Source organism: Penicillium psychrosexuale (genome assembly GCF_028828465.1).
Source record: "Penicillium psychrosexuale strain IBT 29551 chromosome Unknown utg000002l, whole genome shotgun sequence".
Classification (NCBI taxonomy): Eukaryota; Fungi; Ascomycota; class Eurotiomycetes; order Eurotiales; family Aspergillaceae; genus Penicillium; species Penicillium psychrosexuale.
The window spans coordinates 2669139-2693733 of record NW_026643187.1 but is presented as its reverse complement, the minus strand read 5'-3'; the positions used below and the strand labels follow the sequence as shown (position 1 = coordinate 2693733).

At 49.8% G+C, this 24595-nt stretch overlaps 10 protein-coding genes across 10 annotated transcripts; 5 read left to right on the top strand and 5 right to left on the bottom strand.

Annotated features, from left to right (window-relative positions):
- Positions 1 to 110: 110 nt before the first annotated feature.
- On the bottom strand, positions 111 to 1446 carry N7518_002193 (zinc finger HIT domain-containing protein; the record flags this gene model as incomplete). The annotated part of the gene is made up of 3 exons (XM_057183121.1): positions 111 to 837; positions 901 to 1344; positions 1403 to 1446. The coding sequence occupies 3 exons, from the start codon at positions 1444 to 1446 to the stop codon at positions 111 to 113; spliced, it is 1215 nt and encodes a 404-aa protein (XP_057044571.1).
- A 420-nt stretch (positions 1447 to 1866) lies between these two features.
- On the top strand, positions 1867 to 4387 carry N7518_002192 (uncharacterized protein; the record flags this gene model as incomplete). The annotated part of the gene is made up of 5 exons (XM_057183120.1): positions 1867 to 1914; positions 1971 to 2266; positions 2373 to 2673; positions 2724 to 2809; positions 3070 to 4387. The coding sequence occupies 5 exons, from the start codon at positions 1867 to 1869 to the stop codon at positions 4385 to 4387; spliced, it is 2049 nt and encodes a 682-aa protein (XP_057044570.1).
- Positions 4388 to 4976: 589 nt separating this feature from the next.
- N7518_002191 (uncharacterized protein) lies at positions 4977 to 9953 on the bottom strand (the record flags this gene model as incomplete). Its single annotated transcript, XM_057183119.1, has 5 exons — positions 4977 to 8203; positions 8257 to 9032; positions 9085 to 9393; positions 9444 to 9567; positions 9623 to 9953. 5 exons carry the CDS (start codon positions 9951 to 9953, stop codon positions 4977 to 4979), a joined length of 4767 nt encoding a protein of 1588 aa, XP_057044569.1.
- Positions 9954 to 12097: 2144 nt separating this feature from the next.
- On the top strand, positions 12098 to 13343 carry N7518_002190 (FAD-dependent oxidoreductase; the record flags this gene model as incomplete). Its single annotated transcript, XM_057183118.1, has 3 exons — positions 12098 to 12126; positions 12224 to 12810; positions 12913 to 13343. 3 exons carry the CDS (start codon positions 12098 to 12100, stop codon positions 13341 to 13343), a joined length of 1047 nt encoding a protein of 348 aa, XP_057044568.1.
- Positions 13344 to 13855: 512 nt separating this feature from the next.
- On the bottom strand, positions 13856 to 15058 carry N7518_002189 (translation machinery-associated protein TMA46; the record flags this gene model as incomplete). The annotated part of the gene is made up of 3 exons (XM_057183117.1): positions 13856 to 14300; positions 14357 to 14907; positions 14984 to 15058. The coding sequence occupies 3 exons, from the start codon at positions 15056 to 15058 to the stop codon at positions 13856 to 13858; spliced, it is 1071 nt and encodes a 356-aa protein (XP_057044567.1).
- A 1085-nt stretch (positions 15059 to 16143) lies between these two features.
- Positions 16144 to 17153, bottom strand: wos2 (Hsp90 cochaperone SBA1; the record flags this gene model as incomplete). The annotated part of the gene is made up of 4 exons (XM_057183116.1): positions 17077 to 17153; positions 16577 to 16902; positions 16265 to 16522; positions 16144 to 16209 (listed from the first exon to the last, which is right to left on the bottom strand). Exons 1-4 carry the CDS (start codon positions 17099 to 17101, stop codon positions 16144 to 16146), a joined length of 675 nt encoding a protein of 224 aa, XP_057044566.1. The 5' UTR covers positions 17102 to 17153.
- Positions 17154 to 17632: 479 nt separating this feature from the next.
- N7518_002187 (ESCRT-III subunit protein VPS24) lies at positions 17633 to 18407 on the top strand (the record flags this gene model as incomplete). Its single annotated transcript, XM_057183115.1, has 2 exons — positions 17633 to 17696; positions 17757 to 18407. Exons 1-2 carry the CDS (start codon positions 17649 to 17651, stop codon positions 18405 to 18407), a joined length of 699 nt encoding a protein of 232 aa, XP_057044565.1. The 5' UTR covers positions 17633 to 17648.
- Positions 18408 to 18941: 534 nt separating this feature from the next.
- N7518_002186 (putative RNA annealing protein Yra1) lies at positions 18942 to 20796 on the top strand (the record flags this gene model as incomplete). Its single annotated transcript, XM_057183114.1, has 5 exons — positions 18942 to 19157; positions 19205 to 19234; positions 20177 to 20341; positions 20399 to 20469; positions 20523 to 20796. 5 exons carry the CDS (start codon positions 18942 to 18944, stop codon positions 20794 to 20796), a joined length of 756 nt encoding a protein of 251 aa, XP_057044564.1.
- Positions 20797 to 21194: 398 nt separating this feature from the next.
- Positions 21195 to 21876, bottom strand: N7518_002185 (EF-hand superfamily Ca2+-modulated protein; the record flags this gene model as incomplete). The annotated part of the gene is made up of 3 exons (XM_057183113.1): positions 21195 to 21561; positions 21652 to 21821; positions 21874 to 21876. 3 exons carry the CDS (start codon positions 21874 to 21876, stop codon positions 21195 to 21197), a joined length of 540 nt encoding a protein of 179 aa, XP_057044563.1.
- A 540-nt stretch (positions 21877 to 22416) lies between these two features.
- On the top strand, positions 22417 to 24337 carry N7518_002184 (uncharacterized protein; the record flags this gene model as incomplete). The annotated part of the gene is made up of 4 exons (XM_057183112.1): positions 22417 to 22452; positions 22504 to 22518; positions 22567 to 22788; positions 22838 to 24337. The coding sequence occupies 4 exons, from the start codon at positions 22417 to 22419 to the stop codon at positions 24335 to 24337; spliced, it is 1773 nt and encodes a 590-aa protein (XP_057044562.1).
- Positions 24338 to 24595: the final 258 nt, after the last annotated feature.

Sequence of the window (24595 nt, the reverse complement as noted above, 5' to 3'; positions counted from 1 at the left end):
CCCGCTGTACAATTGACTGATAATTAGCTGTCCCTATGTATCGTACATTGTCTGGTAGATGTGCCAAATTGGCTAACGTCTTCTGATATCTCTCTTCATGCCGGAATAACTCATACTGGCTCAGTTTCCGAGACTGGTTCAAATAGATCTTTCTTCAATACCTCCAGTACCAGGTTCTCATCGACATCTTGAAGATTCACCGAAGAACTGGCGAGCACTTTGTTTCCAGCCGCACCGTCATCGTCACTCGCGGTAGAAGACTGGCCTATCTCATCTGGTCCAGCAGTGCGAAGATACTCTTCTTCGGATATGAATTTAGAGTTATCTTTGTCTGAAAACAGTGTCTCTGCTGACTCTAGCAGTGCATAAATCGTAGGGAATTCTAGAACTGTCCGATTGCGCAGAACAGCATTGAGTGTCGAGGATTGCAAGAGAGGAGCTAAGACAGGCTTTTTGGTTGTGGTTCGCGGACGGTGAAGGTAGAAGTAGAGACCGCGGTGGGGGGTGATGGTCTGATTTGGTACTTTATCCGTTTGCTCAGTTGAGTCATCAGCTGGTTCCTTTGTTGAGTCTTTGTTTGGGGATGATGGTTGTTTTGTATCTGCCTCTTCAATCACTGTCGTGACAGGATCACCGGGTGCAGCGATAGTTGTATTATGGGTGTCCAAATCTTTCTTCTCTTCCTTCACTGGCTTGGTAGCTGGCTCTTGATCCTTCGGACGTGGGCAACAACGGTTATAGGCTTCAGCAACAGAGCATGTATCGATGACAGAATCACGAATAGTCTTCACCCCATCAGACGTAATCCACTCTATGGTCCAAGCAAGACGCTTGTGCCTTGAGAAACACATACGTCAGTACAAATTCCGAATCAAAAGATATGAGAGATTCCCAACTCACTTGGGATGCAAACGCGACCCATTCTGCTTATTCCTCGACATTCCCTTTGGAGCTCGAAGAACTTTCACACCAGCAGTTTCGGCACCGCGCAAGAACGCAGCCTCACCTTTGGCAAGGCCCTGGTTCGGGTGCTTCCTTTTACGGCCAGTAGCCGGATATTGGGAACCTTCCGAATTATCATCGTCGGCCTGGGCACCACCCGCAAGATCAATCCCGCGGTTATCAACTTCTCTCTCTGCGCGCTCGAGGGTGCGCTCGATACTCGTGATGAAATTAAAATCGCGATCGAACGCAGATGGAGTGTTTAATTCTTGGCGCTTTAAGTAGGCGGCTGGATCGCGCACACCAGAACATTGCGACCAGAGTTTGTGGCGACGTGTGCAGGGTAGAGAGCAGGTGCGTGTAGAGCAACGTGGACAGCGGTATTTGGGAGGATTGGTATGGCTGTACGGACACAGGTTAGATGCAAGGTGTACCGGGATTTAACTGCCCATAAGCATACCATATTAAGCAGAGATCACTCAGTAAGGGATCTGAATCCGCCATCTTAGTTGTCTGCGGAGTTGAGAGTTGGAGAGTCGGAGATTCGATGGGAAATTTATTTGTCTTATCGATAAGCGCCTGAGGCCGACATCTCGAACTATACCAACCTTGGAATCATTTCGCCAACAATCTTAGTCTCCCCAAGAGGCTGTCTAGCTAGGCCTCGAAATTAGCTCATATTCAGGATTATTCATCGGCCAATGGCCTAATTTCCCCTTGGATGTTATCTTTGCGGGGATACACCAGTCCCATTCTCTGCAGATGATATCATCTGCGGATGTGATGATTAATCCCCGCTGCATTTCTAAGCGGTGATATCTAAGGTTCTGGGCTGACGACCATTATTTAGTTGTTTAGATTCCCTCATTTCACCCAGACTTGCAAAACATTCCTATCCATATCCATATACTTACTCAATCAAATATGGCTTCCAAAGCACTCGCGATCATTGCCGGCGTTGGCCCTGGCACGGTACGGTCTACATCTACTCTGTCTATATAAGGCAGGATTGGCTGATGAAAGAACAGGGCGCCTCAATCGCCAGGAAATTTGCAAAGTCTTACTCTGTTGTAGTTCTGGCTCGAAACCCAGACAACTACGACCCAGTCGTTCAAGAAATCAATTCCAGCGGCGGCCAGGCCATCGGCATCAGTACCGATGTCTCCGACTCGAAGAGTGTCAATGCCGCATTTGACAAGATTCAAGCGCAGTACCCTTCCTCAAAGGTAGCTGCTGCTGTTTTCAATCCAGGTGGCGGCTTCGTGGTCAAGCCATTCCTTGAGCTAAAAGAAGAAGATTACACGACTGCACTCAGGTCACAGGCGTACGTATTTGCTTTCTCTTATGCTCACTCTATCTGCTTCATTCCAAGCTTAATATAGTCCAAATTATTTCCAGGGACCATGCTGACACTGTGATTCCGATGTCAGACTGGGCGCCTTTAACTTTGCCCAGCGGGCTCTTCCGCTGCTCCTGCAAGCTCGCGAATCGTCAGAGTATCCGCCCACGCTGATCTTCACCGGAGCTACTGCCAGTCTTAAGGGATCGGCTAAGTTTGCTGCTTTTGCTTCGAGCAAGTTTGCACTGCGTGCGTTGGCGCAGTCACTTGCTCGTGAGTTTGGGCCGCAGGGTATACATGTCTCTCATACTATTATTGACGGTATCATTGATATCCCTCGTACCAAGGCCTGGGTATTTGAGCATGAAGACGCGAAAATAAGCCCCGACGCTGTAAGTTTGACTTCATTGGTTGCTTTATTTCAGAAACTCACTAGTTATAGATTGCGGACTCATATTGGTATTTGCATACTCAGCCACGCACGACATTTGCATTTGAGTTGGACCTACGACCTTACATTGAGAAGTGGTAGGAGGTTTCGCGGAGGCTTTCTGGGGTCTTATAAGGCAGTGAACCCGACCAGTAAACCCAGAAGAGCAGAATTTATAACAAGTATAGTAAGAATGCGACATCAGCACATGTGTATTTACTGATATTGCCTTTTTATCAAATGACTGGGATTCAAATTGAGGATTTACTTGAAATTGTATACAGCTTTCCAGCGGTAAGGCCGGCTGGATAGTTATGTAGATTTTATGCAAATGCTGAGTCAGCGCGTAACGTCACAGTAAACGGCCCAGCCAACCTTCGAAGCTGTCACCTCTCACCTCAACCCTCCTCAACACTCGGATACTCACCATGAGCTCCGATAACGCCTCGCCGCAGGCAGGCCAGAATTATAGCAACACTTCTCCGAACGACTCCTCCCGATCCCTCCCTGGCCACAACCCCGCGATCGCGAAATATAGCAAGGTCAAACTCCGGCCAGAGACAATTGTGAGGCCTGATCTTTTCACATTGTACTTTGGATTTTTCGGCACAGCAGCCTGGACGCGAAAGGTCTCAAACACAGTGAACGAGCGAGTGGAGAACCACTATGTGCTGACAGCACGATCCCCGACCCAAGACGAATTCGATGCAATGGTTGAGCACTCAACGCGATGCCTGTACCAGTCGCGGAGGGGTATACCCGTAAGCTCATTCATCGGAACAGCATACCTCCTCAACCAAGCACGCAAGTCACCACTGTTTCCGAGCAATCCCACCCCAGCTTCACTATTGAATACGGTGCGTAACATGTGGGCCGATAATGCCTTAAGAGGCAACATCAGCACAGCGGTATTCAAACTGGTCTTTATTGTTAGTCTTGGAAGCATGGCATCGAGCGCTTACGCGGTTTCCCAAGATGCCATGCGAATGTTGACGGATCCGCGATTGAAGCGGTTCGTCGAGGACGTACGCAGGGCGAAACCCGAGGACGTGCGCAAGCGTAAGATCCAGGCCGCTAGCGAGCGTGTCCGCAGCGTCCGCAGTGGCGAGAAAGACATTGGCTCCCAGGTGCGACAGGCCATCAGCATGCCTGGTGGATATGCAGGCGACGATGTGTACGAACCGGAGCAGGCGTCTTACGATGCTCCCGCGCAGGCGAATTCTTACTCTGAATACATAAACACCAATGATACCCAGGCGAGCTCTCAATCCCCTTCGTCCGAGTCTCAATCGGGTTCAAATGGTGGTGCAATCTGGGCACGCGGCAGAGGCACTCAACCCGAATCAAAATCGGCTTTGGATATCCTGGAGGAGGACGATGCTAGCCCTACCGCTGCAGAATACCGGAATACAAACATTGATGGGTCACCGAGTACTGGCAGTGCCTGGGACCGGATCAGACGACAGAATGCCGGAGCACGACCCCAGCCTCGACAGCAGCCCGTGTCACAGCCTTCACCGAACCCTCTCTCTGCTGGGTTTGGCCAGAGTGACCAAGAAAAGTATGACTCCACTCAGAAGACTGAGAGGGATCAAGCACAGGCAGAGTTTGATCGCATGATTGATGCGGAAAGAAACATTGGCAATGATGGATCATCTCGAAACCGCGGTTGGTGATCTTGAGGATGCCTCGGGCCTTTTTTCTGTCTATCTTTGCATGTACAAGTGTGTAATTTTTAGCCTCTGAACAGCTACTTCTATATCAAATCATCTAGAAACAATTGATACCGTTATCATTAAGCCTTTGCAGGCATATACGTTTAGCTAGGGAGACCCCGACCAAGAGAGCATAAACCAATGGAAACAAGATCTTTAAAGACATCGCTGTCTGCAATCTTGAAACGGAAAGTCTGAAATCAGTGACTAGGGAATTGTGCATTCAATCAACTCTCGGGTTGGGGTTGATGACAGGATATGGTATTTGGAATATAAATTGGGTCATATAACTCGGAAAATATCAATCAAGCAGGACGAGAGAGGGTATGAGCCCTTAAACAGGGATAATGTCAAACCGAAGCCAATGACATTGAAAAACATGCGTGATACGTTGAAATCCAGGACATTGCAATTTCATGATAAAAAAAACAATCAAAAAAGGGGGCTCATGATGCAAAAGAGAGGAGAGAAAAATAATAACAAAGACCAGCAAAAGATATATAAAGCAAACAGAACACTTCTTCTCGTCAGCCAGCCAAGCCCTAACAGCCTAAACATAGTTCGGGCCCGGCGCGACATAGCTCTGACTCGACAGAACATAGTTCGAGTTCGGCCCAGCATTCAGACTCTCCATCTCCGCCTCATGCGCCTGCATGTAAGGCTCGACACTGCGACTGCTGTTGCGCATACGAGTCAAGCTACGCAGCTTGTTCGTGAAGCTCTCGTTTGAGCTACGGTTTCGGCGATGGTCAAAGGACGTACGCGGACTACCCGGCTGATGGGAGTCCGCCCCTTGGCTGCCTACATTGAGAGCTGGGGCGGCGGTCATGGCGCGAGGGAGAAGACGGCCGAGGTCTTGGTTGTTGTCGATGGCGATGTCGATTGTCGCGGAGGACTCGCGGGGCGAGATGGGCGTTGCAGAGAGTCGGAATGGGGGTGGTGGAGGTGGGGTGTTGAGATGCTGCAGTTCCGGGAGAATGGGAGGGGGTGGCGGAGGGGGAATTGTCTCATATTGTGCTGAAGGTCCTCTCTGCATTGCATGCTCGATTGTCTCTTCGATGCTCACTTGGACGTGGGGGGAGGTGCTGGAGATATAGCTGCCTGAGCTGGTGCGGTTATGGCCCTTTGCGCGGCTGCGGCTGCTGGACCGGCTTCGGGGGAGAGCTGGGTTAAATCGGGGATGCGTGGGGAGGTCGTTCGGCGTTGAAGGGGCGTTGTACTGTCCTTCTGGCACGGGGACGGACATCGATCTTCCGATTCTTTCGACATCTCCTTGATACCGGGCATTGCTGAGGAAGAAACTGTTGTCTGTAGGAATAAGGGGCACAGAAGGAGGTCGGTCTTCGTGTTGTCCGCTTCCTCCGTACTTTGGATGCCGCATGGCTCGAGGAGTTGCCGGAAGCCCGCCGGGCATTCCAGAGCGTGAAGAGTTCGAGTCAGAACTGCTGGGATAGTCAAGAGATGCTTTGTTCTGGGAAGCCTTGTTCTGCGATGGAGCCCGTTGGAAGTATGAACCTGTACCAGAGAATGGAGGGGAGCCCTCAAGGGGACTTTTTGCGCTTTGCAGCTCGCCCGGGAAGGGGATATTTGGTGCTGACGGGTTGCGGGCGAGTGATAATCTTCGTGCTTCCAATTCAGCAGCGGCAATCTCTCTTCGCTTTTTCTCTGCGAGGGTGACGAATGGTGTCCTTGGGGACGCAATGTCTTGGAAATCATTGGCTGTCGAGCTTGGTTTCCTATTAGAAGACCCATTGGATGTGTCTTGTTGGCCAAAAACCTTGCTGCTCAACTGCTCCGGCACAGATGCCTGCTGCGCCCAGGGATCTGATGTAGTAGAACCTGTTTGGATCACAGAAAGACTTTGCGATGTTTTATGTCTGGCCTCTGGAGAGCCATCTCTTTTGGAAGCTGTTCCTTTATCGGCGCGACGTCGACTAGCACTTCGGTGGCGAGATCGCAGTCTCTTTTGGTTATCCTCAACAAGTCTCAAAGGATTATCGACATCCCGAGAAGATTCCTCTGTGGGATATGCCATAGGAAGAGGCGACGATGGCGATCGAACGCCGGATCCTTGTCGGTCATTGCTGCGGCCTCGTTTGTCTGTACCCAGCCGGCTAGCAGTGTGCCGACTTGACGAGCGCTGACGGTTCCGAGAACCTGGCCCTCTCACCTTGCTAGAACTTCTGGCGCGAGACTTCGACTTTGTTTCAGCTCGCTTTTCAGACTCTTCAGTGTGGTATCGAGCCAACTCTTCCGGAGACATGGGCACCGGCGAGGAAGGAGAGCGCTTGGCGGGTTGAATGTACCGACGCTCACTCTTACCGCGGGTATCTCGAGAGCCCTCACGTGGTTGATTGACTCTTGAGCTCTGGCTGGCAGTGTCGTCTGGGTTACGCCTTCCACGGCCCGGAGTATGTGGGCGCAACTTCCTGGCATGATAGTTCGCTTCATCAAGGCTACTGATGTATTGATCAATACTACGGCCACTAACACTTGGGCTCCTGGCCGAAGCGTAGCTATTCAATGTTGAAGCGGTGCTTTTGGCGCTGGGAATCAAATCGGAGCGGTCCTGCGGGTTTATTTCACCTTCCAATGTCTCGATTTGAAGGCCATCTGGTTTTCGATCTCGGGACCCGTTACGGTGGTCTTCACTTGTAAGAGCCTCGAATACACCAGCAGCTGGCGATGGAAGCCCCTTGATTGCGGCAAACTTCTCTGTTCCCTGCACAGCAGTCTGAGGACTGGGCTTGATAGAGTCTAGACCGGGGTTGTATTTCGTGGCTGACAAAGTGAGAAGACCACTGTTGTTGTCCTTGCTCTGCTCGTGTCCACTCATTTCGTTTTCGGAGGTAGAGCTATACTCATTCTGGCTGTAAGAGTTTGACCGTGAGAAGCTTGGCGGGTGCACATCCACTGGTGTCTCTCCTATCGATGGTAGACGACGTCGATTGGCAGCAGGAGTGTTTGATCGAGAAGTCATTGCGTGATTCAGGCTTTGGATATTGTTCAGTCTATAAGAGCCAAATCCACCAGGAGACATTGCCGACTCGGGAACAGCAGATTCAGCAATTGGAGTGATTCCGGGTGCATTTGTTGGCGTGCGATCGTCAGACTTTAAGCCAGGGAAGCGGAAACGTCCTGGTTGCGCGTCAAATGATGTAATTAGCTTCAGGGCTGGTGTTTTCAGTGAAGGTTTGGAGTTAGATGTAGATCTTGGCCGGACGGGTGGTGGCACCATATTGGCCTGCGAAGGTTCGGGCGAGGTGACAGAAGGCTTGCCGCAAATCATCTCTGCAAAAGATGAAGTTTGTTGGGCAGATGGAGATGCCCACGGCTCTGATGGTTCCACTCCCGTACACATGAAACAGCGAATGGCGAGTTGTTGCTGGGAGTGAGTAACGACATGTTCTCCCCATCGGCGAACGAGATATGACTGGCGCTGCCAGTCCGATGGGAACAGGAGACATGTCATGAGAATAGCTTCCATAAAGTGATTGCGAGAAACGTAAACCTCAATGGCGTCGTTGCTGTCCCCTAGACCAAGCAAGATCGCCGCCGAGGTGTGTATGTCCCCGATCTCAAGCAGCTTCTGTACAAATGCCTGTCCGACCTTGTTTGCCTGCGCTTGGCCGCTCATTTGACTCAAGGCAAGAATCATCCAGTCGGACGATGTTACCTGCCCAGAGCTAATCATCGCGGCCATTTCATCTGTGTCGTTCTTGCCAAGCCACTGGGTCAAGAGAATAGCACTCTGACTACCCACGGCGTGGCGGCTCACTAAGGACTGTCAAAAGATATTTCCAAGATGGAAGATACGGGGCAATACATACACTCGTCTATTATCAGATCTTGGACGTCTCCATCCCAGCCAAACACCACGCTCAACATTTGGAGCCGAAGATCATCTGAAGTGAGATTCGTCTCGTCGATAGGCGGCTGCTGTTTATAAGGCACGTCAATCAAGCGGGCCCGAGTGAACGGGAATAGATCCACAATGTTCTTGTCAGCAGGGCTGAGATGAACCTCATTCCGCAATCGTGATGCCGCCCTCGAGCTTCTTACCGAGGACATTGAGACTGAGGAGGGATATGCGAATGAAGCAGAAGGTTGTGGTGTATCACGATCAGTCGATGTCATGGAAAACGTTGTAGCGCTCTGACCAGAACGACTGGGCGGAGAGAAAGGCCTCACATTATACTTCCCAGAGGACGCCTTTGAGCTCACCGATTCCGTCCGGCTGCGAGATGAAGCAGGGCTCGTCAGATCAGCCCTCTGTCTGAGGCTCTCAATGCTGTTTGCATCAAATGGCGTTCGCCTAGCTGCACCTGGTGGCTCTCGGATATCAGGAGCATCTTGCAAGCGCCGTGGAGACATTGTTTGTGATCGACTGCCTTCAGCTGTGCCAGGCCGGGGGATGACTGGAAGATGTTGCACATTTGCAACCATTGCCGGATTTTCCAAATCATACTGCTGGACGGAGTGCTGGGGGCCGATGGTGAATAGAGTCGCAGTAGGACCGTAGTTTGCGATGCCTCGCACACCATCGATTGTGGGAATTGGATCGTAGGTAACATGTTTTGTTCGAACATCCCAAGACCATGTTTCCCTATAATCACATGTCAGTAAATTCTCAATTATTCCCTTAGGGCCTTGCGTACCCTTCCAAATATTGCACAAGTCTTCCGTTCTTTGACCAGCCCATCCATTTGGGATCAGAAGAGTTTGAGTCAGATCGTTTCAAAATCCTAATCACTCGAGGTGCCTCTTTCCCCGGTGGTTTTGCCACACTCCAAACTCGTAGATCGCCATTTGACGACTGCGTTGCCAGCATGTCCGACTTCTGTTTCGACGAGGATGCATGCCAAGCCAAGGAAATAATTGGCGATGGTTCACGCGCAGTAGTCAGCGTGTGAACAACGGTAAATTGAGGAAGTAAAGTCGCGATCAATATAGAACCATTCTGATATCTGAAACTTATTAGCTAAGTGTTACTCTCGATCATGTTCATCTGACATACCCAATTGCATAAGTACGACAGTCCATGGCGGGCGCAAGGGCTGTGATTGGGTCGAAAATGGTGCGTGCAGAGATGTGTTCTGAAGTAGGAGGTTCGAAGAGGATCACCTCACCCTTGCTATTTCCTGCTATTTAATCAGCAACTCGGAGTTCATATAACATATAAATGATGATGCTCACCGAATGCGAGATTGCCATTACGCATCCACGATGCCATTTGCAGATGATCGAAGGAAGCAAAGCGTGCAATCTCCGTTCCGGTGAAGATATCCCAGACAATCGCCGTCTGCCCTACATCGTAACTGACGACCAATCTCCCAGCACCTCGCTCGCTGACATTATCAACCGATATAAACTCAATGTTCTCCTGGTGGCTCTGAAAACGTCGCTCGATTGCCAATGTATCATGATGCAAACATAGGATTGTTGAACCCTGGGCATAGAGGAATAAGGACGCCGTTGAGGTGCAGGCGACGAAGCGAGGCTTGACAGCTGGCGGTGTAGGTGCCATTGCTTTGACTGTCCTCGAAGGTCGTGATTCTGCCCCCAAGCTCCTATTCCATGTCAACTCAACCATTATATTGGATGCATGAGACAATTCGCGGGGAAATTGATTTACTAGAAGGGGACTTGTTCAAGACAAAAGTCCCAAATGATATATCCCAGAACAAGAGGGAAGATGAATGAGTCTAAACGAGATTGGGCCACTAACCTCTCTGTTTAAGCCAGGTAGGTTTCTAATCGGCCACGACCCTGAGTACCGGTCAAGGTGAAAGAAGGGGATTTTCAGGATATCTCACGGCGCATTTGGGTTCGGGGTAGAATTAGCGCCTGACAAGGAATAGAATGTGACTGAAATGAAATAGGCTCGAAAAATCCGGGCCCTATAAATGAGAAGGGCGAGACGCAGGATATGTAAGAAATATGCGAGAAGGCGAGGGGAAGAAAAAGGACGCAAGCCGTTGGAACAGGGGAGGGGAAAGAATAAAGAAGAGAAAATGGATATTCAAGTGTGACACTTGAAGCACTAGGAAATTGAATCGACTCGCTTGCACGTTCTCATCACATAGCGTGACGGCGGGGGGGGGCTTAAGTTTGTGACAGTATGCAAGCCTGGTTCTATATAATAGACTAAGTACATATAAGCGGGCTGCCCGTAGAGTAAATAGAGCAATCCCAAAAAAGAGGGGAGCATCGAGAGTCGATCAAAATGAAAATACGGGGACTACTAAGTAATGGTTGGCGCTCGGGGGAATTGCTGGGCGCTTTCATTTCCTAACTGGACCATACATCTGTCCCGTTTCTGCAGTTACAGAGGGACCGGAGCAGGACCCGGGATTAAAGGCACCATATCCAACACATTATTAGTGGAGACGGTGAGATCGAGCCTTCTTGGTGGCTGGGTTGTCCTGCGGGACTTGCACCAACGAGCATGCAGAAGCCGAGAAAAGAAAAAAAAGTTAACCCTGCTTAGATCAATGCAGACAAGTTCCCGAATCACGGGCGTCTTGAAGAAAGAGAATCCCTGGCCCTTGCACTATGTTTAGTGTCCTGCACGTCGATCACTCGGAGGTAATCCAACCGTCTACTAGTACTTTTATATAGTTGAAGTATAGATAACCCTAATACCGACTTGACCAACTTGATATTTTCCCAACTGCAAGGAACCGCCCAGTTTCCAAAAGATAGAAACTTAGCGAGACGCAAAAGAGAAAGAAAATAATAATAATAATGTGATCCGAGACAGAGATGTGATTGGAATTGCAATTGTTCTCGAGCTGCAGCTTCGTCACCTCCCTCGGCCAATCACCGTCCATCACTGCTGATCCCTCGGCGCCTACACGACCACCCCTCAGCCAATGCCTGCACTCATCCAGCCATTCCACGACGGTCTGCAATCAAGTAGGGATTGGGCTAAACTGGCTATACGGCCCTATAGCAGCCCTCGTCTTGTCTGGAATTCGGAGAATAGATCGTTCAGAAGTTTCATGTTGGGGATAGTATTTCCGAGGTCTTATCTTTTTCCCTTTTCCACGAGGCTTATGTATAGAGTGTGGAGTACTCCAGAGTGGTTCTGCTTGGCTCCTGTGATGTGACAGAAATGCAGAGATATGCAGTCATCCTTGCACAAAAAGGCACCGTCGAACATCCTAGAGCTTGGGCCCCTGTGATAGTATGTATCAGGGTATCGGGGGCACACCGGTAGAGTTTTCAATCGAGCTTGGGCAATGAAAGAAAGAATTTCCATGTAGTACGGGGTGTACTGGATTAAATCCGATCCTTGCAATAATACGAGTCACAAAAGAAGCCTTACTACGGAGTATACTCCGTTGATACCCCGTACATAGAATGTGGGCCAAGTGGAAAAATAGGCGCACCTACTGTTGGATTAAGAGAGTATAACTATCAAACGTCGCCAACTCTAGGGATATATAGAGAGGTCTTCATCACTAATAAGAATCCAACTATGTTGTATACTCATGTTGCATTCCAAGTGGAACATGCCATGTGTCTTTATCATATGACCGCGGGGGTCTTATCGCCTTCCCCGGACCCTTTCTTGACTCATTCCCAGACCAACATTGGAGCTTCACGTCTATAATTGTGCCTATAAAGTGGCTGTTAATCCCTGGTGACAGGTTTCCAACATCCAACATGTCCAAGGACACAATTGTAGTGATCGGGTCAGTGCACATATAATACCCTCGAGCCAATCCGCCCCGAAAGCGAAAAAGGAAAAAAGATCACAAGACACAACAATCAGCTGACAAACTCAACCAGAGCGGGCGTAATTGGCCTTTCCACCGCACTATGCATCCAACAATATCTCACTCCGGCGCAATCCATCCTTCTCGTAGCCCGGGACTTCCCTTCGGAAACTTCCGTCAACTACGCCTCGCCATGGGCAGGAGCCCATTACCGCCCGGTGCCTGGCTCCTCGCCACAGGCCCTCAAAGAAGCGAACCAAGCGCAGCGCACGTATGAGTGGCTGAAGCGAACTGCGGCCGCTGAGCCCGGCGCAGGCATCCAGTTCCTCGACGGCGTTGAGCACCTCGAGGCGCCGCCACCCGAGTATCTGGATCAGCTGAGTGTGCGCAATGTCTATTCGCACCTGGATAAGTTCCAACTTCTAGGGAAAGAGGAGGTCCCGGCTGGCGTGGTGTGGGGTGTGAAGTATGGGACGTATGTGATCAACTCGCCTGTCTACTGTGCACATTTGCTGCGCAAGTTCATTCTCAAGGGGGGCGAGACGAGGCGGTATACGCTCGCCAATTTGAAGGAGGCGTTTAGCATGGCGGGGAATGTGAAGACCGTGGTGAACTGCTCGGGAACTGGGTTCGAGGACCCGAAGTCGTTTATTATCAGAGGTATGTGTCTATGGGAGTGATGGTGATGGCGATGGCGTTGGTTGTGTTTGGAATGCGCTTGAGCGTGTACGTTCTGAATCCGTGGATTGACATGTTCTCTAGGTCAAACCTGTCTGGTCCGTAACCCTGTCTCTAAGACCATTACTCGACAGAATACGGATGGCTCGTGGTCCTTCTGTATCCCGCGCCCCCTCGAAGGCGGAACCATCATCGGAGGCACGAAGGAGCCGAATAACTGGGACCCGAACCCATCACTGGAAACCAGACAACGACTCCTCGCCAACGCAAGCAAGTGGTTCCCTTTCACACCCGAGAGCGGCAGCCAATTCGATGTGATTCGCGATATTGTCGGTCGGCGGCCGGCTCGTGAAGGCGGTCTGCGCATCGAGGCGGAGAAGCTCGCTGATGATCGATATGTCGTTCATGGGTATGGTGCTGGTGGTCGCGGGTTTGAGCTGTCCCGTGGTATTGCGGAGGACATTGTAGCCGTGATGCTCGAGAAGAGGCTACTGCAGGCAAAAGCCTCGCTGTAAAACTATTTGTTGACATTCAACGAGCGCATGCGTTGTTTATAGAGAGCATGTTGTACATATCTCTTGGATTGATAGATCTTACCATGCTGTGCAATCTGATACATAGAAAAATAAAAGGCATCATGTTCATTTGAATGGACGAACTTTTTGCTACCAACAAAATAACAATGTGCTATCAAAGGTATATCGGCCGTTGATTCTTCCGTCACATGGGACACAAGACCCATCAAGCCTTTGTGCCCCCGTGGCTAGCCAGCCTAGACCTTTTCCTCTACGCATGACATTTGTAGTACATACGTATAGAGGTTGGAAGGAACAGGCGACTAGCCGAGCCCTCAGTGATGGCCGAGGTTGCATACAAAGCCAGCAGTTTGGGCAAGCGATTGTAGCGATCACTCGACATCGAGATCCGACCCCATAGCAACACGAAACAAACTTTACGGTTGCATGTGGCCGGGGGAGAAGGATCCTCAAGAGCCCACGAATCTAGTATCGTGAGGATGTGGAGGGACTCAACCCACAGCTTCAGGTGTGACATCTTCGGGTATAGTTGTGGGTATACTTGTAGGTAGAACCCCGCCACTGAGCTTAAGAAGACGTTCCTCTTCCTTCTGTTCACGCAGCCTCTCGGTCTCTCGTCGCATGACTGACAAGTTCCAGGTTCCATCCTCGTCCTCGCCCTCTTCGGGCTCACTATCCTCGTCGGCCCAGTTGCCACTCTCGAAGAGCGTACGACCAGTAGCCTCCTTGGCCTGCTGTGCTTGTGCCTCGGCGAGCTTCTTGTCCATACGCTCCTTCTTCCACTTGGCAAAGGTCTCCTCGTTGACGGGTGTCAGCGTGCCCGTCAGCTTGTGACGCTCGGAATCCAGCCAGTCCTCTAGGGTGAGAGTGTGCAAAGGCGATTTGTCCCTGAGGGCCTTCTCGGCGGCTCTCTGCTCCCTGGTCTTCAGAATGAAGCTACTCACGCTGTTAGTATTGTGTACGAGGCACACATAAGCGGCGGAAAGACATACCCTGGTGGCAAGCTGTGCTTGTACATGCACTTGTTTCCTCCGTTCGGGCAAGTCCAGAACCAACCGTATTTCTGGTTTTCCACTGCTTCGATGAAGAATTTGCACACCTTGTCGGTGGTTGTGCGCGGGTTGCCGTGTTTGCTCATAACGACACTACGTAGCTTCTCCTCGTCCCAGTCATCCATAGTATCCTTTTGCTTTTTCTCTTCCTCGTCGGCCTTCTCGTCACGAGTGTCGGTGTACAAATCCTTCTTGGCTGCCTTGCGCTCGACATTGGGGTCGTGTGAGAATTTGCACTTTCGGCCCTTCTCGCAGTGACCCTGCTTGAAGAAGATACAGAGAACGGTCTTCGGGTCAACACCAAAGGCAACCTTCTGGACCTGAACGGGCTTGAACAGCTCAAGGTTCTCTCTCTTGGCCCGCTCCTCGGCGGCCTTCTCGGCCTCACGCCTCTCTTTTTCGGCGGCCTTCTTCTTCTCGTCTAAGTTTTTGTTGCTTGCGGCTTGTGCTTGCAACTGTTGGATCTGTTTCTTGGCGGCACCACCTTTTTTCTGCATTCAATGTTAGGACATGTGGGTATATCACGAGCGAACCCGCTCTTCGACTTCAATCAAGGGTATGACGCACATTCTTCATGCCAAAGGACTTATCCTCAACGGTGGCCTTCTTCTTCTTAGGCTGATCGACTTTCTTGGGAGGCATGGCGGCGATTGGGCGGACGTGACGTCGCGGGTTTGGGGGAGAGTAAAAATGTGAAAATGCGCCTGTCCAGGGTGCGCCTTAATGGGTGACAAGGTGGCAAAGAAAAGACGCTGATGAAACCTGAAAGAATGACAGGAAGATTCCGAAAGAAAAGATATCGAGTGGCGGGCAGAAATGCCAGGGTTGTTGCAGAGTGAAATGTTCTCGAAAACGAGGGGGGTGAGAGTGTGACGGTAATTTTTGGTTAACCAATGATGGTGCGGGCCTTTTACTCCGCGTGTCTACGGTGCGACTCGAAATATAAAAGCGGACTGGGATTATCTATGAAGACACTTATATAGAGTGTTTAACTAGAGATTCACTATCTTCTCACTATTCTATTATTGAGGTGTACGGTGTCGAGTCTTGAGAATGTTCTTCACAACGACATGCGTCATATACCCACTCAGATTTGCCCTCGACACCCACAATATAGCCCTCGTGTATGCGAATATCAGTACGGCAGGGAAAGAAGGGTACATTGAAGCAATTTCTATCTGGAGAATTTTTCGGCTTGAACTTCTCTATTGCCGTATATATGACTTTCGCCTCCCACCAAATCCTAAAGAAGAGATGAAACAAGCTATGATGTACATAAGTAAATGCATCGATTGTAGTGTAAGATATCCTGGAGAATGCCTAAACAGAGCCCATTTCATATGTGAATATTTCGTCGCTATCGTTTGAAGACTAACATCCATAGATATCATCCACCAAACCTATACTGCCTAACAACCTGTTGATCATTACAATATACAATTGTACCGTGGACGTAAAATTACTTGATTATATAACTTACGTGAAAACTTGTAATGACCACTCATCACGCTTCATCAATCATTGGGATGTTTTCAATGAGATAGATCTACCATGTATAAAGGTTGGCCTTGGATCAAAGCTGCTTGGTCAGAATAGCCCTGCAGTCAATAGACGGCGAAAACCCAAGCAAATCCATAATTCAAACTATCATCCCGTAGGCGTCTTAACGCACTCTCATTTTTCGTTTCTGATCGTCATAGATTTCGCAGAAAGTAGACATTTCACGTTTAAGAAACCTCCTGGATCTTGGTGGACTTCTGGCCTTCGGCCTCTTCGAGCTCGGGGAGATCATCCTGTAGAGTTGTGTTAGTAGACAATCACAGATCACTTATAGGCGAGCAGTCTTACATCATGTTCCTCGGTATCCTCACCACCGGACAAGCCGCCCATGCCAGGCATACCGCCCATACCACCAGCCAGAGCGCTGAGGTCGGGCATACCACCCATGCCACCCATGCCGGGCATACCGCCAAGCTTGGAGAAGTCGATGTTGCCTAGGCCACCGGCACCGGCACTGGGGTCACCACCACCCTCACCACCGAAACCGCCGAAGTTGTTGGCGTAGTCATCCTCGCCAGCCTCATCCTGCTCATCCTCATCCACCCACTGCATTCAATTAGTCATGTCCCATAATCAAATAGAACTAACGCCCAAGCATACCTTGTCGAAGTTGGTCTTCAAGAAGTGCATCTTCTGCTTGCTCTCGAGAAGGCGGGGCCAGAACTCTTCCTTGAGCTCCTTCTTCCGGAGAACGAGCTCGACATCGCGGTCGGTGTGGTTGACTTTGCTGTTCTCGGGGTCGATCTCGGCAAAGAGGTCCAGGGAGACGCTGTATGTTACGCCCTTTCTGGAGACGCCCTTGAAAGAAACATTCTTCTCGGTGATGGTGAGGGTAGCATCAGCCTTGGGAACCTCGGCAGCCTTGATGTTCACGTAAAGGTAGTTGCGCTCAGGGTCCGAGTCGGATGAACGCTGAGCCCATGTAACTGAAAAGTAAAGCATGTTAGCGCCTCCATCTCACTTAAAAATGAAATTGTAGAATTGGCATAGCGAATGTTTCAAAACAGTTCTTAGACATTGATAACGTCATAGTAATTTCTATGCAAAATGTGCAGACCCGCGTTCGAGAGCGGGGAAGCAGTAGAGCAGTCATGACATACCTTCGGGAGTCAGGGTCTGAGACATATTGAATTAGGAATGGAAAGATAACTGGAAGAATTGAAGAAAGTGAGGAAGATAGAAAACGTGGTCAAAGAGAGGAGAAGAAGTGTAAGAGAAGCTCATTCACGAACCTACTATTGCTATGTTGTAGAAACTGGTAGAAGCATGCCTCAGGCATGGATTATGTGGGACATTGTATTACGTCAGAACTGACTCAGCTTCAGCTCCCGGTCGGATACCACTGAGCGTAGCATCCCAAGGTACCATTCTACTTACTAGGCTCGAATATTGACAGTCGCATCAGCGTGTACTGATCTGAAGACTGAACCGAAGACCTAGCGATCCTGGTCTTCGAGAAGAGTCCTATCATACAGTATCCTGAGGGGTCAAAATTGCGACAGCATAGTCAACGAATTAGCCTTGCCCCGCCTATCTCTACGATGCATGAGCGTCAATCGCTGATCAAGCCTTACCCCGAGACTGAACTCATTTGTTAAACATCCCTCACACCTTTAATTTGCCTGCTTGTTTTATCATCGATTTCTATCCCTATTCCCGCAAGAGCGCATTCATGGAGAGTCTCAAGGCGGTGTTCTTTGGGCCCGACCCGCAAGCCCAGGTAGGCAGTTAGTGTGGCTCATGCCTGGAAATTTGACACTAATGAAAGATAATCTATTAGATGAGAAAATGCAATGCTTTAATACGCACAAACACACGGCAACTTGACCGCGATCTAGCCCGGCTAAAAGCCAGCGACAGCCAGACTCGCCAGTACATTGTCAATGCCTCTAAACGGGCTCAGCGAAATCCATCCCAGGCCAAGCAAGCCAACAATGACACCAAAGTCTTTGCAAGGGAGCTGGTGCGCATCCGGAAACAGACCACACGGTTGAATACCAGCCGAGCCCAACTGCAGAGTGTGGGAATGCAGGTCAATGAAGCCTTCTCGGCGCGCAAAATCCAGGGCAGTCTGCAAAAGTCAACTGGGATCATGAAGGATGTGAACACCCTGGTCCGACTGCCTCAATTGTCTGCGACCATGCACCAACTGTCTTCAGAATTAGTTAGGGCAGGTATTATCGAAGAGATGGTTGATGATGCTACCATGGACCCTTCTGTCTTTGAAGATGAGGAAGGGGAAGCAGAATCAGAGATCGAGAAGATCCTGCAGGAAGTTTTGCAGGGCAAACTCGCCCAGGCGCAGCCCGTCACGACCACACCTGTGGCCAAAATCTCGGAGCCGGAATCCCCACAAGCCGAGGAGGAATTCGAAGACCAAGAAGCCACTCTCGCGCAGATGCGAGGCCGGTTGGAAGCTCTCAAGAGCTAGTATATATTGTGAACTCAGGACGTTGGTCTTTCTTTTTGTTATCGGTCGTCTACTTCATGACTTCTTGCGTTTGGAGTTGGGTGCGTTGTTTTTCCATAGTCTAATCTCTTAAGGCTGGACCTGCACATAATGGATTTCTGCTTGTTTTGGGAGATATTGATCTCACATATAACAGACCAAAGAAGGGACAAAGATGATAAGTACATACTCATTGGGGCTCCGTAGCATTCGTCCAATCAAAGTGGCTGATGTTATTCGCATTGGGCCGCGCCAAAAGGGGTTTAGTGCAAAATCAGGCTACAACTTGCCCCCTCTCCTCACTCTCTCGTCCCTTCCTCCCTTCACGATTCATCATCTTCAACTCCATAAACATACCTGCTTCATCCTATTCCGAGAACCCACGTGACCCCACCGTGCCCTCAACTTCTTTCTAAAACGGCTTAAAATCCTAGGTCGCCATATCATTCACGACACGTTCATTCAGTAACTTTTGCTGAACTTGCAAATCGCCAGCTTTGCTATCCCATCACAGCCATGTCTGCCAACCTTGATAAATCCCTTGACGATCTCGTCGGCAGCCGTCGCCAGACCGCTCGCCACACTGCTCGTCGCCGTGGTGGTTCCCGCCGCGCAGCGACCAAGGCACCCACCGTCGGAGGTGTGAAGAAGTCTACCAAGGCGACTCCTAAGCCTGCTCACCCGGCCCCTGTCGCCCAGACTGGATCCAGCAAGATTCTTGTCAGCGGATTGGTAAGTTCTTACTCATTGATGTTTCGGCTTGTCGCTAACCTTCTCAGCCTTCCGATGTGTCCGAGGCCAATGTCAAGGTATGTTGATCTAAAGGCTCTCATATTGGCTTTCATCGCCATCTCTTTTCTCGAGACTCTTGCGGCGCAAACGATTTCGACCGGTCTCACGACTTCTCTCTACCTCCTCCCACATCGATGGATATTCCTCGATGGACGGCAAACACAGTTTGCTCCTTCTCCATGTCTCTGCAAATATATAAACATTGCTGGCGCTCTGCGAGACAAGAAGTCAAACTGTGTTGTAGTACGGTGAAAAGATGTACATTGCTCGTGTCAGATCCCATGCGGAAATCCACCTGCCTTGTTATCTGAGTACTATGCCGAGGATGATTGATGAAAATTCATCATCCTGACCTCTCTTCAATTCCGCTCATTTCCTTCATCTCTTCTACTTTGAAATCCTACGGGCATCAGCGAGCGCATCGGTGGAACAGTGGTCAACAGGTTCAGAGGGCAGACTGAAACCTACCTATTCGAGACTCTTGTCTCAAATCTCTCCGTGAAGAGTTCTGCTGCTATGGGGTGATTACCTATTCCAGTGACTCGGAGAAGTTTAAACTGTGTCTGAAATGGCACTACTTTGTTGGGATGACACATTCATGGGCAAATGGATTTTAGTTGGAAAACTATGCCATGATGTCGGCGACATGAAAGAATGCTTTTGTTGAAGAACCGCTTGATGGATGTATGGATGAAGTGGAGACTTGATACTATGGATATTTGTTGGTGTGTTATGTTCCATTGCGGGGAGCAAATTTGCGACCTATCGCATGGGATTGCAATTAGGGAGCTAGATGCTCCGTGGTCCAATGCCAGGATGAAACAGACGATGGATTGATGCTGTGTGCTCGCTGATGCTCTCTCACCTTTGGCCGTCCTCGTTTGCGCCGCCACCACTCGAGAACCGCGCTCACTGAAATTGTCTGACGAAAATACTAATCGTCTTCGTTTGCGCTATAGGAATACTTCAACAAGTCTGCTGGCCCCGTCCGGCGCGTCATGCTCACCTACAACCAGAATGGCACTAGCCGTGGCATCGCTTCCATCCAATTCAACCGGGCTGACACTGCTGCCAAGGCTACCAAAGAGCTCAACGGACTCCTCGTCGATGGCCGCCCCATGAAGGTAAATCCTTTTTCTCTGGCTAGCCTTCACTGCAACATTGACTGACCTATATAATAGATCGAAGTTGTCTATGATGCTTCTCACGTTCCTGTTATCCCTGCCTCCAAGCCTCTTACTGAGCGCATTGCGTAAGTTGATGTTCATTCTAGCTGTCCGCATCTATATGCTTATTCATTCACAGTCAGAAGGCTCGGCCCAAGTCCGCCGCTGCCCCCAAGGCTAAGGAAACCAAGACCCCTACCGAGAAGACAAACCGCCGTGGAAAGGGCCCTGCTCGCCCTCGTGGCCGCAACGCCGGCCGCGGAAAGCCCAAGACTGTCGAGGAGCTTGATGCTGAGATGATTGATTACTTCACCAACGATGCGCCCCCTGCTGAAGGCACTGCTCCTGTCAATGGCACTGTCCCCCAGGCCAGCGCCAGCCAGGACATCGGCATGGCTGACGAAATCTCCTAAACGGTTCGACTTTTGCTTTCATTCCTCTATCGCGGCTCTGGCACGATACAAGTTTCGCAATTCTTGGGAGTTCTTTATGGTTGATGCGCGGGTCATATCTCCTTCTGTGCTCCTTCTGCTCTGATTATTTTTTTCCACTGGCTGTGTTTCTCTACTCTTTTTTTTTTTTTGCTAGTACCAGCAGGCTTAATTCTTTCCTGTTTTTCGCAGAAGCTGGTGGAGGAAAGTATGTACTTGCACTCACAATGGGACATTACAAATGATAATCGATTTTCGAACAACCTTGATATCCCTTCAAAGTCTTAGACCCTCAGACTCCCTGCTAAAAGAATATGCTATGCCAAACGCCGAATCCAACCCTTATATCCATCAAAAATTCTACACAAATTCCCCCACTTCTAAAACACACCAGCTCTAGTCATGACATCATGAAACTGCTCTAAAGTAACACCGGCACTCAACCCAGCACCCCCATTCCCCTCAAGAATCATATCCTTGAGTATGTCATCGCCCACACTGTCCTCCTTCAAGTCGCGCGCAATGCGCCGCAGATGCGACAGTGTAATGGGGCCATTCGTGCCGCGCGTGAATAGCTGGTACGCATCGTCGACCTCAGCAGCCATGGCGTCATCATCGCGCGAGCGCAGCTTGGCTGCTGCTATTGAGACGAAGGGGCTGTAGGGCACGTATCCGGTTAGGGTTGGATCGAGGGCGGAGAGGATTTCTGCGAGTTCGGTTGAGTCTGTAGGAGGGAGGCCGAGGGCGCTGTTGGAGGGAAAGTTGTTAGTATTTGGTAATTGTAGTTGGGGAGTAAGAGCTTGAGGAAGGGGTCGAGTTGTAGGTAGTGGAGCTTACACCAGTGCCTTGCGCACATCTTCGCGGGGAATGACTCCCTCCTTCTCGTCTGGGAAGTCTGCGTTCTTGTCGGAGAATAGGTGAAAGACTTCTTTGATTTCGTTTTCTTCTTCGCCGGTGATGTTGTTCTCCTTGGCGAGCTTGGATGCGCGTCCGCGCTTTTTAGGAGGCTGCGAGGGAGTTAGATTTGGTTGGGTATTGAGGATATCCCGGATGTCTTACCATGTGGATATCACTGACAGAACTTGTGCTTGTGGCTTTACAAGGGTGTTGGCATGGACAGAATGAGTATCTGGCCCTGGAGGTGACGAAGGTGGGGAGAGCGGCGATTGGAAAATGATGTATGCGATGCCGCCAGCTTCACAGCTTTATTATACACGATCAAGCGTATAAATGATTATTGAAACATTTAAAACATGTGAAAGCTTCAAATTCATTTTATTCCTCTCCTGATCTAGTATATCCATACCTTTATTGGATTCTGAAGTTGCGCAACGTATTATCGAGACCCCTGGAGGCAGTATATACCTAGTGAGAAATGAGAGCGCGTCAATTAACAACACCACATTCCATTTTGCCAAAGTAAGAATATCAAACATCAAACATCACATCCGTAGAAAATGTTATAGAACACGATCGAAGGTGATAGCAACCTCCAGGGGTGCCGGTGCTGACGTTATCGGATTGGAGCCTGTCCAGGTCGCACTTCAAGGGCTCCTTTTCTCGACTTTCACTTCAAAGGTTCTATTCGACACGCACTTCATCATGGATGTCTCACTATATGTCTACGACCTTTCAAAGGTAAGTTTTCTAGTTCTACATGTGGTAAATACCAACTAATCTTGAACATAGGGTATGGCCCGAATGGTATGTTCAACGCTGTTATTGAAAGCGAGCAACCTCTAATTTGTACAGTACTCCCTTGCCCTGACAGGGATACAAATGGATGCCATTTATCATACATCAATTGTCCTCAACGGAATCGAATATTACTTCGGCCAGGGTATTCAGACCGCTACTCCAGGGAGTACACATCATGGACAGCCCATGGAGATCGTAAAGCTAGGCACTACTGAGCTTCCAAATGAGGTTATCGAAGAATACCTGGGCTCATTGGCGACCATTTATACGCCCGAGGTTCGTTCATTAACAATTCAGCAATGGAACTATTGCTAATCAGTTCTAGTCATACGACCTTTTTCTTCATAACTGCAATAACTTCACTCAAGACCTTGCTATGTTCCTTGTCGGTAAAAGTATCCCAGACCACATCATCAATCTACCTCGCACTTTCCTGGAAACTCCATTTGGGCAAATGATGAAACCTCAAATCGAGGCGGCTCTTAAAGGCGTCACTCAAGGCACCGGGACAGGTCCTGCCCCTGGGCCAAGTGCTCAAGCAACTGCTGCGAGGGCTGTCCCTCCTACACCTCAGCCGGTAGCACATCCAGGAGCGGGCACAGTCCGCATTGTGAGCAATCTCAGTCAGCTGCAAAGTGAGCTGTCCAGTGCTTACCATTCCTGCGCCGTTATTTTCTTCACATCGTCAACTTGTCCGCCCTGTAAGGCTGTTTACCCAACATATGACCAGCTCGCAGCGGAAGTGGGTGAGCGAGGTACTCTCATCAAAGTCGACGTCGGCGCAGCTCGCGATGTTGCCACGAGGTACAGCGTGAGATCGACTCCTACCTTTATGACATTTTTGAAGGGCCAAAAGCAGGATCAATGGAGCGGCGCAACCCCGGCTAAGCTAGTGGGAAACGTTCGTATGTTGTTAGAGATGGCATACCCGGCCCATCCCCATCGCCAACTGCGACTTCCCAGTCTTCAGCGAGAGATTACAACCTTCGTCATGTATAAGAAGGTTCCACCACTCGAAAAGCTCCTTCAAAAACTTCCTGACGTGTTCAAGGAAGGCCACGGTGTCGCGGAGGTTATTGAATTTGTGAAGCAGCGTCACTCAACCACCGAACCAGTCGCCGATATCAGGGTCCCTGATTTGCATACATTTGCCACAACATTGACCTCCATGTACTCGACGCTTCCCAGTGGCAGTCATTTTGCCGTGGTTGATCTAGTTCGCCTTCTTCTGCTTGACCCACGTGCAAGTGGCTACTTCGCCGAAGAAGCCCAACACGCAACCCTCCTCACTCTCCTTGCACCGCTATCTCAAGAGGATCTATCCTCATGTCCATACAATCTCCGCATCGTGGCCCTCCAACTAGCCTGCAATCTCTTCAGCACCCCTCTATACCCAGAACAACTCACCTCTCCTTCATCCCCACTCCGCGAGACCTGTCTCCGTCTCGCGACCAACTCCCTCCTAGATTCACAAACGAGCCTCCGCGTTGTTGCCGCCTCTTTTGCATACAATCTCGCCTCATTCAATCACAACGCCCGCTTGGAAGGAAAGCCCGATCCTCTGTCCGAGGAAGATCAGGTCGAACTGGCCGCGTCATTGCTTGAAGCTGTTTCACGCGAGAACGAGAGCGTGGAATCTTTGCATGGGTTGTTGTTTGCTCTTGGGCTTCTTGTTTATGAAGCCCCGATGGATGGTCCTCTAATTGATATTTGTCGCGCTATGGGTGTGGCGGACACGGTTATTGGAAAGATGAAGATTGAGGCCGTGAAAAAGGAGCCGCTGCTCAAAGAGATAGGAGAAGAACTGTTTGGCAAGGGGCTGTAATTTGGATTTCGTTACGCCCAATTAGAATATGAGTGAACTCGAACTCGTCGGCTGTCGGTCCAAATTGTATAGAGCAACAGCGGCGGCCCGTTGGTCTAGAAGCAGAGTTGCGAGGAGATAAAGCGAATGTATATATTCTTTGAGGATGGGATGGTTGAAAAATAATAATGTGATTCAAAGTGGCATCCACTAGACTAATGACCGGGCTTGGTCCCTTCATTCTCTTCTTGTGCGTAACAATTTAATCAATGTCAATAA